This window comes from Ranitomeya variabilis, chromosome 2, assembly GCF_051348905.1.
Source record: "Ranitomeya variabilis isolate aRanVar5 chromosome 2, aRanVar5.hap1, whole genome shotgun sequence".
Taxonomy (NCBI): Eukaryota; Metazoa; Chordata; class Amphibia; order Anura; family Dendrobatidae; genus Ranitomeya; species Ranitomeya variabilis.
In genome coordinates this window covers 1062715119-1062731469 of record NC_135233.1, presented here as the reverse complement: position 1 = coordinate 1062731469, position 16351 = coordinate 1062715119, and the positions used below count along the sequence as shown (strand labels likewise).

The 16351-nt window shown below is 46.2% G+C and overlaps 1 protein-coding gene across 4 annotated transcripts in view; it reads left to right on the top strand.

Annotated features, from left to right (window-relative positions):
* The window catches only part of FAM228B (family with sequence similarity 228 member B), a 39895-nt gene that overhangs the window by 9119 nt on the left and 14425 nt on the right, over positions 1-16351 (top strand). For all 4 annotated transcript variants that reach the window (XM_077291515.1, XM_077291516.1, XM_077291518.1 and 1 more), the window contains exons 3-6: positions 2038-2184; positions 3903-3980; positions 6764-6961; positions 15712-15789. In XM_077291515.1, coding sequence (XP_077147630.1) covers positions 2038-2184; positions 3903-3980; positions 6764-6961; positions 15712-15789 — 501 coding nt within the window. The remainder of the gene's footprint in view (positions 1-2037; positions 2185-3902; positions 3981-6763; positions 6962-15711; positions 15790-16351) is intronic.

Sequence of the window (16351 nt, the reverse complement as noted above, 5' to 3'; positions counted from 1 at the left end):
AGCATTCCTCAGAGATTTTGGTCCATATTGACATGATGGCATCACACAGTTGCCGCAGATTTGTCGGCTGCACATCCCAAAGATGCTCCATACAAGGCAGGATGGATCCATGCTTTCATGTTGTTTACGCCAAATTCTGACCCTACCATCCGAATGTCGCAGCAGAAATCGAGACTCATCAGACCAAGCAACGTTTTTCCAATCTTCTACTGTCCAATTTCGAGGAGCTTGTACAAATTGTAGCCTCAGTTTCCTGTTCTTAGCTGAAAGGAGTGGTACCCGGTGTGGTCTTCTGCTGCTGTAGCCCATCTGCCTCAAAGTTCGACGCACTGTGCGTTCAGAGATGCTCTTAGGCCTACCTTGGTTGTAACGGGTGGCGATTTGAGTCACTGTTGCCTTTCTATCAGCTCGAACCAGTCTGCCCATTCTCCTCTGACCTCTGGCATCAACAAGGCATTTCCGCCCACAGAACTGCCGCTCACTGGATTTTTTTTCTTTTTCGGACCATTCTCTGTAAACCCTAGAGATGGTTGTGCGTGAAAATCCCAGTAGATCAGCAGTTTCTGAAATACTCAGACCAGCCCTTCTGGCACCAACAACCATGCCACGTTCAAAGGCACTCAAATCACCTTTCTTCCCCATACTGATGCTCGGTTTGAACTGCAGGAGATTGTCTTGACCATGTCTACATGCCTAAATGCACTGAGTTGCCGCCATGTGATTGGCTGATTAGAAATTAAGTGTTAACAAGAAGTTGGACAGGTGTACCTAATAAAGTGGCCGGTGAGTGTAAGTAAGAAGTGCATATAAATAAAGTGAATATAGGCCGTGTATCCCTCTCAACCCAACGCACGTTTCGCACGTCTTCGTCAAGAGGCGTCTTTGGGGAGGGGTGAAGACATGTTATTAAATGGACTCAAATATCCAATAGCAATATAATATTGCATTAAAGTATACCTCAAAACAGTACAAGCAAGAGAACAATCTCAGGTTCAAATTCTACATTGGCACTAATAAAAAAAAAGTTGTAAAATTATAAAAAAAATAAAATTATTAAAGTTTTTTTATTTACCCACATTTTCCAAGTTTTAATATAAAGAAAAATGAAAATAGTTATATCCATAAAGGGCCGGTTAAAATTAAAAATGTAAACCATATATTAACCCAGTAGCAATAACCTAGATCTCCCTGAGAATCTGCCTCCAGAGCTTATTGGCGTTACCAGTGTGAGACCTGTAGATAAGGAAAGCAGACTGTCAGTCATTGAGCGTCTCACACGAGTAACTCCACCATTCATTTCTAATAAGCTCTGGAGGCAGATTTTCGGGGAGATCTATGTCCGGCCCATAGATCTTGACAGCTCATTTACATATTAAGAAAAGTGTGGATTTCTCTGGAATAAGGCATCGGATCATGGATATCAAAGTATCATTTTATTCAGCTTCCTTTGCCTTGAATGCCCATATAGACGGCTTAGGAGGGTTGATCCGACAGAAAGATTCAATTTTAAGGGGTTAAAAGCCAAAAAGAAATAAAAAAAAAACGAACACCAGAATTGTAGTTACTGTGTTGCTGAACCTTCCCTTGAAAAACAAATCAATAAAATGCAATCAAAACGTTGTATGTGCTCAAAAAAAAAACACATTGCCTTTTTAATGTAAAAACAAGCCCTGGAAAAAGAAAAGTCACATGAGTCTCAGAAAATGGCGACACAAGCCACATATAATTTTTTTTTTTTTACAAACGTCTACATCTTTTTGACCCCTAAAATTTAAAAAATAAAACACTATAGAAGTTTGTTTTTGCTGTAATCATCATACTGACCCGGAGAATCACGTTACCAGGTCAGTTTTACTGCTCAATGAATGGTGGAGACATGAAACCCAAAGAAACAATGGCGGAATTGTGTTTGCACTTGTTATTTTTTTTCCCGTTTTTCAGTACATGGTGAAATGAAACGACAGCTTTGTAGCTTAAATGGATGTTTCCCCTTCGTATTCCCTCCTGTGTGCGATTCATTCTGGTCTTACTTCTCAGTCGGTGACTTTTAGGAATTCATTCCAAAAACATAGCAGTCTTCCCCCACCCAAGATGTTGGCGGCGTCACATCCGGTAACCAGAAGCCTGTCTACCACTTCTCTGAGGAAGACCGGTGACTGGCTGTCACACAAGCCCTACGTCCAGGTACAGTAATAGACTATGGAGAATGAAGCAGCTGTCGTGGCGTTTGGGCCGGCCTCCGAGCAGTTACAGCTGCTATGGGTGGTTGCAGGCTTGGACTGGCCGACAGGGGAACTGGGGAATCCTCCGGTAGGCCGCTGTGAACGAGTGCTGATGAACACTGATCTCACACTTGATTCACAATTTCCAGAGTATGGTATCATCTAATCCTTTATTAACAAGCGAGGTCACTGCATACAGATGTATATGAAAAAAAAAATACATCAAATGTGTTTCTAAAAACGTCTGTTTTTTTTAATAAAAACAAAAAAACACTTGTAAAAACCACACAAACCAAATATAGTCACACAAAAACACGTCCTACATTTATCAAGCAGTTTATGCCAGTTTTTAGCAAAACCAGAGTGCCAAAAAGTCACAAATTGTGCAAAATCTTCGGGTTTATTTTTGTACAGGGCATTGAAAAAGAGGTCAAGGAGAACCAGAGAGGCATGCGGGCAGCAACTTTTAGACAGATTTAGTCATCTTTACTCAGAAATGTCATTTTTGCCACAAATCTTCCCTTGTCTATTTCATTTTCTGACCCTAAGGTTATGTTCCCATGATGAACTTTTGGTGAGTTTTTGATTTTGCAGATTTTCGGCACCTATTATGTAAACAAGCTTACTTTTTTCTTTGCGGTTTTTTTTTTTACATGCATTTTTATCCCATTTTTGCAGCTTCTTCTGTTTTTCATATGTCATGTTTTTTTATTTTTCCTGGTATTTGGCTTTGAAAACTTTTTTTCAATACACATATGTGCCGGTCACATGCGTTTTTGATGCATTTTTTAACTTCGGAAACACACTAAGAACACACGTGCATTTTTTAACTGCATATTTCCCCACATCTAATGTAAGTCTATGGGAAAATCTGCACATAAAACTCAGCGTAGCGGCAAGAGAAAGGGACATGCTGCGGATGTGAAATGTGCACCACAGGTCAGTAAATAAGATTTCTATAAATCCCATCCACTTTACTGGAACTGGAAGACACTGCGGTTTTGACGCAGCGAAAATATGCAGCATAAAAAAAACTTATCGTGGGCTGCACAGCCTAAAACATATATTTCATTAATTCAATAAGTGGCTTTTGCCTTTTAGTAAATTTAGGGCAGAGTGTATAAAACACAAGTGTTAATAAATCTTCCCCTATGTGGTGCATTCACAGAGTTGTTGTTTTTTGTCATTTTCTATGTTGAAACCTGTATAAAAAATCTGCCCACAATCCACCTCCCATTGTTTTCAATGGAAAATCCACAGTAGATTGTCACGTTTTCTGCTGCGGATCTTAAAAGGTGACATAACACATATTGACTTGTAGGCGCACGCAGATTAGCTCCATTCAATGCGGCTAATGCGCACGTGAACACTTGGCAATTCAGACTGTAAATCTGCTGCAGAAATTGTAGGGGGTCATCATCGGTTTTCTGCCACTGATTCCATTATAAATACGCTGCTGAAATTTGGTGGTGCTATGCTGCAGATGGGAAACCTTGCTTTCTTGATGCAGATTGGCATGTGTGTGGAGCAAACTAATAAATACCAAAGTACAGACTTTGGGCTCATTAGTGTTAATCTTGGGGTGGATTTATCATTGAAAATGGCTGTTAATTGTTGGGGGTCTGGCATGTTTTAGGTGCTCTGTTACCAATAACAGTCAATAACGATCTGTTCTCTCAGCTACTAGTGGATGAAGAAAGCCGGGAAATCAATGCAATGACCCAGTGTGTTCTGGACACCGAGAACCTCTATAACCAGGTACGTGCTCGGGGCGGGTGAGATACCGAGAAGGAATCTATGTTCTGTCCATTTCCTTTTTCTAGAAAAACAAAAAAACTGAGCCAGAGTATGACTTGAAAACATGCATGATATAAAGGCATGTTCACACTGGCCATGGAAACAAACAAAACCAAAGAAAAGACAATGCATGCATATACCCTAATGAAAGTAAATAAGTAAAAAAGCAAGTGCATTAAATAATTAACATAGGGTACTTAGTAAACACTATTTTTGATCAAAAAAGCATAGAGCTGTCCCACCGCAGCAAGGTGTACCCAATTGGGACAGTAACTACACAGCTAGCATCAGAAATGGGAGCCTGCATCAGGAATGGGAGCCAGCGTCAGGAATGGGAGCCAATGTCAGGAATGGGAGCCAACAGCAGGAATGGGAGCCAACAGCAGGAATGGGAGCCAATGTCAGGAATGGAAGCCAGCATCAGGAATGGGAGCCAGCTTCAGGAATGGGAGCCAATATCAGGAATGGAAGCCAGCATCAGGGATGGGAACCTACCTCAGGAATAGAAGCCAGCATCAGAAATGGGAGCCAGCATCAGAAATGGGAGCCAGCATCAGAAATGGGAGGAGGCATCAGGAATGGGAGCCAGCATCAGAAATGGGATCCAGCATCAGGAATGGGAGCCAGCATCAGGAATGGGAGCCAGCATCAGGAATGGGAGCCAGCATCAGGATTGGGAGCCAGCATCAGGAATGGGAGCCAGCATCAGGAATGGGAGCCAGCATCAGGAATGGGAGCCAGCACCAGGAATGGGAGCCAGCATCAGGAATGGGAGCCAATGTCAGGAATGGGTGTCAGCATCAGGAATGGGAGCCAGCTTCAGGAATGGAAGCCAATGTCAGGAATTGAAGCCAGCATCAGGGATGGGAACCTACATAAGGAATGGAAGCCAGCATCAGAAATGGGATCCAGTATCAGGAATGGGAGCCAGCTTCAGGAATGGAAGCCAGCATCAGGAATAGGAGCCAGCACCAGGAATGGAAGCCAGCATCAGGAATGGGAGCCAATTTCAGGAATGGGAGCCAGCATCAGGAATGGGAGCCATCTTCAGGAATGGAAGCCAATGTCAGGAATGGGATCCAGCATCAGAAATGGGATCCAGCATCAGGAATGGAAGCCAGCATCAGGAATGGAAGCCAGCAACAGCAATGGGAGCCAGCAACAGGAATGGAAGCCAGCATCAGCAATGGGAGCCAGCATCAGGAATGGAAGCCAGCATCAGGGATGGGAGCCAGCTTCAGGAATGGGAGCCAGCATCAGGAATGGAAGCCAGCTTCAGGAATGGGAGCCAGCATCAGGAATGGAAGCCAGCATCAGGAATGGGAGCCTGCATCAGGAATGAGAGCCTGCATCAAGAATGGGAGCCAGCATCAGGAATGGACGCCAGCATCAGGAATGGGAGCCAGCATCAGGCATGGGAGCCAGCATCAGGCATGGAAACCAGCATCAGGAATGGGAGCCAGCATCAGCAATGGGAGCCAGCATCAGGAATGGGAGCCAGCTTCAGGAATGGGAGCCAGCTTCAGGAATGGGAGCCTGCAACAAGAATAGAAGCCAGCATCAGGAATGTAAGCCAGCATCAGGAATGGAAGCCAGCAACAGGAATGGAAGCCAGCAACAGGAATGGGAGCCAGCAACAGGAATGGAAGCCAGCATCAGCAATGGGAGCCAGCATCAGGAATGGAAGCCAGCATCAGGAATGGGATCCAGCATCAGGAATGGAAGCCAGCATCAGGAATGGAAGCCAGCATCAGGAATGGGAGCCTGCATCAGGAATGAGAGCCAGCATCAGGAATGGGAGTCACCATCAGGAATAAGTGCCTGCATCAGGAATAGGTGCCTGCATCAGAAATGGGAGCCAGCGTCAAGAATGGGAGCCTACATCAGGAATGGGAGCCTATGTCAAGAATGAAAGCCAGCATCATGAATGGGAGCCTGCATCAGGAATGGGAGCCAGCATCAGGCATGGGAGCCAGCATCAGGCATGGGAGCCAGCATCAGGAATGGAAGTCAGCATCAGGAATGGGAGCCAGCATCAGGAATGGAAGCCTGCATCAGGAATGAAAGCCAGCATCAGGAATGAGAGCCTGCATCAAGAAGGGGAGCCAGCATCAGGAATGGATGCCAGCATCAGGAATGGGAGCCAGCATCAGGCATAGGAGCCAGCATTAGGCATGGGAGCCAGCATCAGGCATGGGAGCCAGCATCAGGAATAGACGCCAGCATCAGGAATTGGAGCCAGCATCAGGAATGGGAGCCAGCATCAGGAATGGGAGTCAGCATCAGGAACGGAAGCCAGCATCAGGAACGGAAACCAGCATCAGGTGCGGAAGCCAGCATCAGGAACGGGAGCCAGCATCAGGAACGGAAGCCAGCATCAGGTGCGGAAGCCAGCATCAGGAACGGGAGCCAGCATCATGAATGGGAGCCAGCATCAGGATTGGGAGCCAGCATCAGGAATGGGAGCCAGCATCAGGAATGGGAGCCTGCATCAGGAATGGGAGCCAGCATCAGGAATGGGAGCCAGCATCACAACTCGAACAGTAGTCAGGAGAGCTTTGGGTTCTTGTCTTGATTGAAGGGGTTAGTTACTTGCCTCTCTATGTACTGTGCTTACTGCACAGTCACAGAATATCGAAAAAAAAATCAATACACGTTCTGATGACCCCACCTCATATGTTTTTTTTATATATAATTTCTTATATTTTTAGTTTATTGGCTTTGACATTTTTGCATTTGGTCAGACAGTGGATGAGTATGTGGCACAGACAGAGCAGGCTGAGCAGTGCAGGAGGGAGATCCAGCACAAGAGGTGGACAGAACGAGTGGCAGATCCCATTCAGAAAGCCATCGAGAAATACATCGATAACCAATCCAGTGAGGATATAGAAAAGCGGAGGAGACGTCTTCTGGCTCAGTACTTACGATATTGCAATAAGAAGGTAAAGTTATAGACAAATGAATGGGCAAAAAATGCTCATAATTTACACAGTCTTTATCCTGCCAACACTCGAGTATTTGCGGAAGATTTTTCTGCTGCAAATACTGAACATATGCATGTATCCTTATGTAAGTTATATTCATGTACACAGGGCAGTATTATAGTAGTTATATTCCTGTACATAGGGGCAGTATTATAGTAGTTATATTCTTGTACATAGGGGCAGTATTATAGTAATTATTGTCACGCCCTACAGATGGGTCTATCGGGTGGACCCTCTGGACCGCAAATACAGCGGTTGCTGATACCAGGAAGGGAGAGCCAGACCAAGAAAGCAGGTTCAAAAGGTTTATTGTAAAGTAATACAAATACTAGGGGAGACTCCCCAAAGGAGGGCCACAGGACCACAACACCAGGGTGCCTCTAAGGAGTCCAAGGCTTGGAGTGACCCCTATACAGGGATTTCCCCTTGACCACCAATAGAGGGTCCGATGAAGCAGACACCTGTGTTAAACCGACCTAGGAGGCTGGGGAGAAATGAACTGAAAAGACAGGGCAGAACGTGGAACTAGGAAGCAGGCTGAAGACTGCAGGGAATCGTCCAGGATCCAGGACACAGGATGCCGAGAAGGCCAGACACGATCCTAGGGGAAAAAGGAACACAGAGTAAGGCAGGCAAACTGGATTGGTAAGCATAGCAGGACAAGACCTGGAGCAGCAACTTCAGGATAATAGAAGTTGCCCAGGCGGAGTCCAGGAGTGACTGAGATCCTTTTATCCCTCCAGCCTGCAGGTGATAGGCCGGGAGGAGGGGCAGTGAGTAGGAACGGGCTGGCCGTTTAAGAAGCCAGAGAGCTGGCCTGCCCGCCCCCTATGCACTCCCTAGGAGAGGGAGAGGAACGAGGAAGTGCAGCAGACATGGGAGCAAGGACCCGGGCAGCATGTCTGCAGGGATGGACCCCGGAGCGCCGGCGGATGACCGGAGCGTGACCCTGCTGGCTCAGGACAGAACCGGAGGAGGTAAGAACAGGCGGGGAAGAGAAAGTAGGTGCCCCGGACCGCGAGGTGGTGACAGTACCCCCCCCTCCAGGCCCCCCCGGGCGGCGACTGGCAAGGAACCGACGTAGGAGACGAGGAGCATGGATGTTGCCCTCCGGTTCCCAGGACCTCTCCTCAGGACCAAACCCCTTCCAGTCGACCAGGTACCATGTGGCACGCCCTCTCTTCTTCACGTCCAGAATGGCACTGACCTCATACTCGTCATTGGCCGATATAGGAGGAGGACGCTCTCCCGGATCCTGGGAGAAGCGGTTGAGGATCACAGGCTTGAGGAGGGAACGGTGGAAAGAATTATGTATTCGCAGAGAAGGAGGCAGTCGTAGCTGATAGCACACATCGTTGAGTCTCCGGGACACCTCGAACGGTCCGATGTACCGAGGTCCGAGCTTGAAGGAGGGCACCTTAAGGCGGACGTACTTGGCTGATAACCATACCTTGTCACCCGGTTGAAACATCTGGGCATCAAGTCTTCTTTTGTCGGCATGGTCCTTCATACGCTGGGATGCTTTCACAAGAGCTACACGAGTCTTGTTCCAGATGTCGGCGAAGTCACGAGCCACGGCCTCTGCTGCAGGATTGGTAGTAGCGATGTCCAAGGGGGTCGGGATCCTCGGGTGCTGCCCATATACAATAAAGAATGGAGTGTTACGTGAAGACTCACCAACATGATTGTTGTACGAGAACTCCGCCCAAGGCAGTAGGGACGTCCAGTTGTCGTGGTGTGCGTTGACAAAGTGCCGTAGATAACCTGCCAACACCTGGTTTACCCGTTCCACCTGTCCGTTAGTCTGTGGATGATAAGCCGAAGAGAAGTCCAAGGTAATATCGAGTTTCCTGCAGAGAGACCGCCAGAATCGGGACACGAATTGAACTCCCCTATCGGAAACAATGTTGGAGGGTAACCCATGCAACCGGAGGATATGTAGAACAAACAACTCGGCCAGCTTGGGTGCCGAAGGAAGACCAGGCAGAGAAACGAAGTGACCCATCTTGGAAAATCTGTCCACCACGACCCAGATGACAGTATTCCCGGAGGATGCAGGAAGATCCGTGATGAAGTCCATCGCAATGTGTTGCCATGGTTTTGATGGTACAGGCAAGGGCAAGAGTTGACCGGCGGGAAGCCGTTTGGGGGTCTTGTTGCAGGCACAGGAAGAACAGGCAGAGACGTAGTCTGTCACCTCTTGACGCATCCCAGGCCACCAGTAGTACCGGCCGATCAACTGTAGGGTCTTAGTCAGACCCGCGTGCCCAGCTAGTAAGGAGGAATGTCCCCAGCGGAGGATGCGTTCTCGATTAGGTTCAGGCACCAGCGTCTTCCCTGGGGGTACCTGCGACAGTCGGAGCGGTGCAACCATGATCACCTTGGATGGATCGATGATGGGACGAGGTTCCTCCTCATGATCGTCGGTAAGAAAAGAGCGGGAGAGGGCGTCAGCCTTGATATTCTTATCTGCGGGACGAAAATGAAGACGGTAATCAAACCGGGCAAAGAATAAAGACCAACGGGCCTGGCGAGGATTGAGCCTCTGGGCAGAGTGGAGATAGGCCAAGTTCTTGTGGTCAGTGTAGATCACCACCGGGTGCACTGCTCCCTCTAGGAGGTAACGCCACTCCTCCAAGGCCATTTTGATGGCAAGCAACTCACGGTCACCAATGGAGTAATTCCGCTCACAGGGGGAAAAGGCCTTCGAAAAGAAGCCGCAAGAGACCTTACGTCCGGAGGCGGCTCTCTGCGTGAGGACGGCCCCGGCACCTGTGGAGGATGCGTCCACCTCCAGAAAGAACTGCTTCTCAGCGACGGGCCTGTGCAGGGCTGGTGCGGAGGAGAAGGCCCGTTTGAGTGCCTGGAAGGAGCACTCAGCCTCTGGAGCCCATCCATTAGCAGGTGTTCCCTTGCGTGTGAGTGCAGTGAGGGGTTTGACCAGATCCGAGAAGTGCGGGATAAACTGCCGGTAGTAGTTGGCGAATCCCAAGAAGCGCTGGATGGCTTTGATCCCGACCGGCCGAGGCCAGTTCATGATGGCCGACACTTTATCAGGATCCATCTCCAGCCCAGAGTCAGAGACGATGTATGCAAGGAACGGCAGAGAAGACCGCTCGAAGAGGCATTTCTCATACTTGGCGTACAAGCGGTTCTCCCGTAATCGAAGGAGAACTCGTCGGACGTCTCTTCTGTGTGTGGGTAGGTCTGGGGAGAAAACCAAGATGTCATCTAGGTATACCACAACACATACGTACAGCAAGTCACGGAAGACGTCGTTCACGAACTCCTGGAAGACGGCTGGTGCATTGCACAGTCCGAAGGGCATCACCCGGTATTCGAAGTGACCGTCACGGGTGTTGAAGGCGGTTTTCCACTCGTCACCGGCCCGGATGCGGACAAGGTTGTAAGCCCCTCGCAGGTCCAGCTTGGTGAACAACCGGGCTCCCCGGAGCCGATCGAAGAGTTCTGGAATAAGAGGCAGAGGGTACTTATTCTTTACCGTGATGGCGTTTAATCCACGGTAGTCAATGCAAGGACGCAAAGACCCGTCCTTCTTTTTCACGTAGAAGAACCCGGCTCCGACAGGGGATGTGGACCTCTGGATGAATCCCCGGGCCAAGCTGTCTGTGACGTATTCTGACATCGCCTGGGTCTCAGCAGGGGACAGTGGGTAGATTCGTCCTGTAGGAAAAGAGGCACCTGGAACCAAATCGATGGGACAATCATAAGGCCTGTGCGGGGGCAAGACCTCTGCTTCTCGTTTATCGAAGACGTCCGCATATGCCCAGTAGGCCTCCGGAAGTCCAGGCAAGGACGTAGGTGAGGGAGGCAAACGGATAGGCCGGACGGACAGCAGGCAATGGCTATGGCAGGCCGAACCTCAACGCTGGATCTCCCCACTTCGCCAGTCAATGACTGGCTCATGCATACGCAGCCATGGCAGACCGAGCAAGAAAGGTGGGGAGAGAGTGGGTAGCACGAGAAAGGCAATCCTCTCAGTATGGAGAGCTCCGATCTGAATCTCCACCTCACTGGTAATGCCCTCAACGGAGTCTTGTAGGGGTCTCCCATCAACGGAGGTGATGGTGCGGGGATGCTGCAGGGGGTGTATAGGGATGCCGAGGCGGAGAGCCATGTCTCGCTGAATAAAGTTACCTGCAGATCCCGAGTCCAAATATGCCAACTCTGAGAACCGCCTGTCACCAATTTTCACCTGTATGGAAACAGTTAATGGTAGAGAGGTATCACTCTCACCTAGGATGGCCTCTCTTACCTGTCCTAGGTGGAGGAGTTTTCCGGTCTTCTGGGACATTGCCGGCGGAAGTGGTTGGAGCCACCACAATAGAGACACAACCTCCGGGCGACTCTCTCCTCACGCTCCCGGGGACTCAGCCGGAGACGATCCACCTCCATGGGTTCGGGTGCTTCGGCAGACGAGGCGTTACCTGGTAACAGGGGCCTCTGTAAAGAGGGTGCCAATCGAGGTGGTCTTCTCTCCTGGGCTCTCTCCTTGGTGCGTTCTTGTAGGCGGCGGTCCATCCGGACGGCAAGGGAGATGTATTCGTCCAGGGTATCGGGGAGGTCTCGTACGGCAAGCTCGTCCTTCAGGCGACTGGATAACCCTCTCCGGAAGACACCGATCAGGGGCTCGTCAGACCAGCGAAGCTCCGAAGCCAAAGTGCGAAACTGTATGGCGTATTGGCCAACCGAGAGAGTACCTTGCTGTAAGCTGAACAACTCCTCCGTGGCCGAAGCCACTCGACCTGGCTCATCAAAGATCTTCCGGAAGGTGTCCAAGAAGGACCGCAGATCAGATACAATGGGGTCCTCTCTCTCCAGTAGTGGGTTGAACCAGGCCAAGGCCTCGCCCTCCAGGTGTGATGCCAGAAAGGCCACTTTCGCCACATCCGTAGGGTATTGATGAGGGAGAAGCCTGAAATGCTGCTGGCATAGGTTGATGAAACCCCTGCACATTTTTGGATCCCCAGAGTACCTGGTGGGTTTGCAGAGACGAGGGGAAGAGAAGACGCCTCCTACGGCAACGGGATCCAACACGGGTGCAGTAACCGGGGCAGGAGGAGACCGCTGTAGATTCGAGAGCCGCTCGTCAACAGACGTCATGTACTCCAGCATCTGGGTCTGTATCCGTCCTTGTTGATCCAGCTCCTGATGTAGATCTGCAAGATGAGAGGAGTAAGATGCATCCACCCCCTGAGGGGAACCTAGACGGGCCTCAAGGGTCCGCATGAACACAACAACCTGTTCCTGGCTCTGGCGGAGACTAGCAAGCTCCCTCTGAGCATCGAACCTGGCATCAGCGGGGTCCATGGCCTGGGCAAAATCTGTCACGCCCTACAGATGGGTCTATCGGGTGGACCCTCTGGACCGCAAATACAGCGGTTGCTGATACCAGGAAGGGAGAGCCAGACCAAGAAAGCAGGTTCAAAAGGTTTATTGTAAAGTAATACAAATACTAGGGGAGACTCCCCAAAGGAGGGCCACAGGACCACAACACCAGGGTGCCTCTAAGGAGTCCAAGGCTTGGAGTGACCCCTATACAGGGATTTCCCCTTGACCACCAATAGAGGGTCCGATGAAGCAGACACCTGTGTTAAACCGACCTAGGAGGCTGGGGAGAAATGAACTGAAAAGACAGGGCAGAACGTGGAACTAGGAAGCAGGCTGAAGACTGCAGGGAATCGTCCAGGATCCAGGACACAGGATGCCGAGAAGGCCAGACACGATCCTAGGGGAAAAAGGAACACAGAGTAAGGCAGGCAAACTGGATTGGTAAGCATAGCAGGACAAGACCTGGAGCAGCAACTTCAGGATAATAGAAGTTGCCCAGGCGGAGTCCAGGAGTGACTGAGATCCTTTTATCCCTCCAGCCTGCAGGTGATAGGCCGGGAGGAGGGGCAGTGAGTAGGAACGGGCTGGCCGTTTAAGAAGCCAGAGAGCTGGCCTGCCCGCCCCCTATGCACTCCCTAGGAGAGGGAGAGGAACGAGGAAGTGCAGCAGACATGGGAGCAAGGACCCGGGCAGCATGTCTGCAGGGATGGACCCCGGAGCGCCGGCGGATGACCGGAGCGTGACCCTGCTGGCTCAGGACAGAACCGGAGGAGGTAAGAACAGGCGGGGAAGAGAAAGTAGGTGCCCCGGACCGCGAGGTGGTGACAATTATATTCATGTATAAAGGGGGCAGTATTATAGTAGTTATATTCTTGTACATAGGGGCAGTATTATAGTAGTTATATTCTTGTACATAGGGAGCAGTATTATAGTAGTTATATTCTTGTACATAGGGAGCAGCATTATAGTAGATATATTCTTGTACATAGGAGCAGTATTATAGTAGTTATATTCTTGTACATAGGGAGCAGTATTATAGTAGTTATATTCTTGTACATAGGAGCAGTATTATAGTAGTTATATTCTTGTACATAGGGAGCAGTATTATAGTAGTTATATTCTTGTACATAGGAGCAGTATTATAGTAGTTATATTCTTGTACATAGGGGCAGTATTATAGTAGTTATATTCTTGTATTTAGGGACAGTATTATAGTAGTTATATTCTTGTACATAGGGGCAGTATTATAGTAGTTATATTCTTGTACATAGGGGCAGTATTATAGTAGTTATATTCTTGTATTTAGGGACAGTATTATAGTAGTTATGTTCTTGTATTTAGGGACAGTATTATAGTAGTTATATTCTTGTACATAGGAGCAGTATTATAGTAGTTATATTCTTGTACATAGGAGCAGTATTATAGTAATTATATTCTTGTACATAGGAGCAGTATTATAGTAGTTATATTCTTGTATATGGGAGCAGTATTAAAGTAGTTATATTCTTGTACATAGGAGCAGTATTATAGTAGTTATATTCTTGTACATGGGGGCAGTATTATAGTAGTTATATTCTTGTACATAGGAGCAGTATTATAGTAGTTATATTCTTGTACATAGGGGCAGTATTATAGTAGTTATATTCTTGTATTTAGGGACAGTATTATAGTAGTTATATTCTTGTACATAGGGGCAGTATTATAGTAGTTATATTCTTGTATTTAGGGACAGTATTATAGTAGTTATGTTCTTGTATTTAGGGACAGTATTATAGTAGTTATATTCTTGTACATAGGAGCAGTATTATAGTAGTTATATTCTTGTACATAGGGGCAGTATTATAGTAGTTATATTCTTGTATTTAGGGACAGTATTATAGTAGTTATATTCTTGTACATAGGGGCAGTATTATAGTAGTTATATTCTTGTATTTAGGGACAGTATTATAGTAGTTATGTTCTTGTATTTAGGGACAGTATTATAGTAGTTATATTCTTGTACATAGGAGCAGTATTATAGTAGTTATATTCTTGTACATAGGAGCAGTATTATAGTAATTATATTCTTGTACATAGGAGCAGTATTATAGTAGTTATATTCTTGTATATGGGAGCAGTATTATAGTAGTTATATTCTTGTACATAGGAGCAGTATTATAGTAGTTATATTCTTGTACATAGGGGCAGTATTATAGTAGTTATATTCTTGTACATAGGAGCAGTATTATAGTAGTTATATTCTTGTACATAGGAGCAGTATTATGGTAGCTATATTCTTGTACATAGGAGCAGTATTATAGTAGTTATATTCTTGTACATAGGGGCAGTATTATAGTAGTTATATACTTGTACATAGGGGCAGTATTATAGTAGTTATATACTTGTACATAGGAGCAGTATTATAGTAGTTATATTCTTGTACATAGGGGCAGTATTATAGTAGTTATATTCTTGTACATAGGGGCAGTATTATAGTAGTTATATACTTGTACATAGGAGCAGTATTATAGTAGTTATATTCCTGCACATAGGAGCAGTATTATAGTAGTAATAGTCTTGTACATAGGAGCAGTATTATAGTAGTTATATTCCTGCACATAGGAGCAGTATTATAGTAGTAATAGTCTTGTACATAGGAGCAGTATTATAGTAGTTATATTCTTGTACATAGGGGCAGTATTATAGTAGTTATATTCCTGCACATAGGAGCAGTATTATAGTAGTTATATTCTTGTACATAGGAGCAGTATTATAGTAGTTATATTCTTGTACATAGGAGCAGTATTATGGTAGCTATATTCTTGTACATAGGAGCAGTATTATAGTAGTTATATTCTTGTACATAGGGGCAGTATTATAGTAGTTATATACTTGTACATAGGGGCAGTATTATAGTAGTTATATACTTGTACATAGGAGCAGTATTATAGTAGTTATATTCTTGTACATAGGGGCAGTATTATAGTAGTTATATTCTTGTACATAGGGGCAGTATTATAGTAGTTATATACTTGTACATAGGAGCAGTATTATAGTAGTTATATTCTTGTACATAGGGGCAGTATTATAGTAGTTATATTCCTGCACATAGGAGCAGTATTATAGTAGTAATAGTCTTGTACATAGGAGCAGTATTATAGTAGTTATATTCTTGTACATAGGGGCAGTATTATTTCAGTTATACTCTTGCACATGAAAACAATATTTTGAATATTTCTTTTGCTGATCTGTTTTTATTAATATATGTTTAGTATTTAATCCTTTTTTTTAGTAATAATAACATGTAGATGATTTGTGATTTGGGCCGGAGCTGTGGGATTGATTAATATTCACATGATGTCGTTGTTTTCCTCCAGGGTTGTGCATTTATGAACGATTATGACTCCTCCGAGTATGATCCATTTATTAATCATCTTTACAAACAATACCTTCGGGTAAGCGAAGCCTAATAAAGGGCATTATTAACTTGAACACAGTCCTGAGCACACTGAGAACTATCTGGCAAGAAATCTCCTGCTGGTGACAGTGCTACAGTGAACATACCATTATGTAAAATACGGCATCGCAGCAAATGAGGAACACGACAGACAGATTCATATGATAGGAATGTTTCCCAGTCACTATAACATTCATTGTGAACATACCTTAGTAAAGCAGAAGTCAAATTTGCATATTATTTTAAAGCATACAGTGCATTGAAAAAGTATTCATACCCCGTGAACTTATCCAAGTTTTTTCACGTTATACCCAAAAATTTAAATGTATTTATTGGGATTTTATGTAATATTTCAACACAAAGTAATTGTTTGTGACCTGTAAAGGAAATTATATGGATTTCTGATGATGTAAAAAATATAAAATTGAAAAGAGTGAAGTGCATTTGTATTCAGCCCCCATGAGTCAGTACTTTGAAGGACCACCTTTTGCTACAATTACTACTGCCAGTTTTTTTGATCTTTCTCTGCACATCTAACGGCTGAAGTTTTTTTTCTCCTT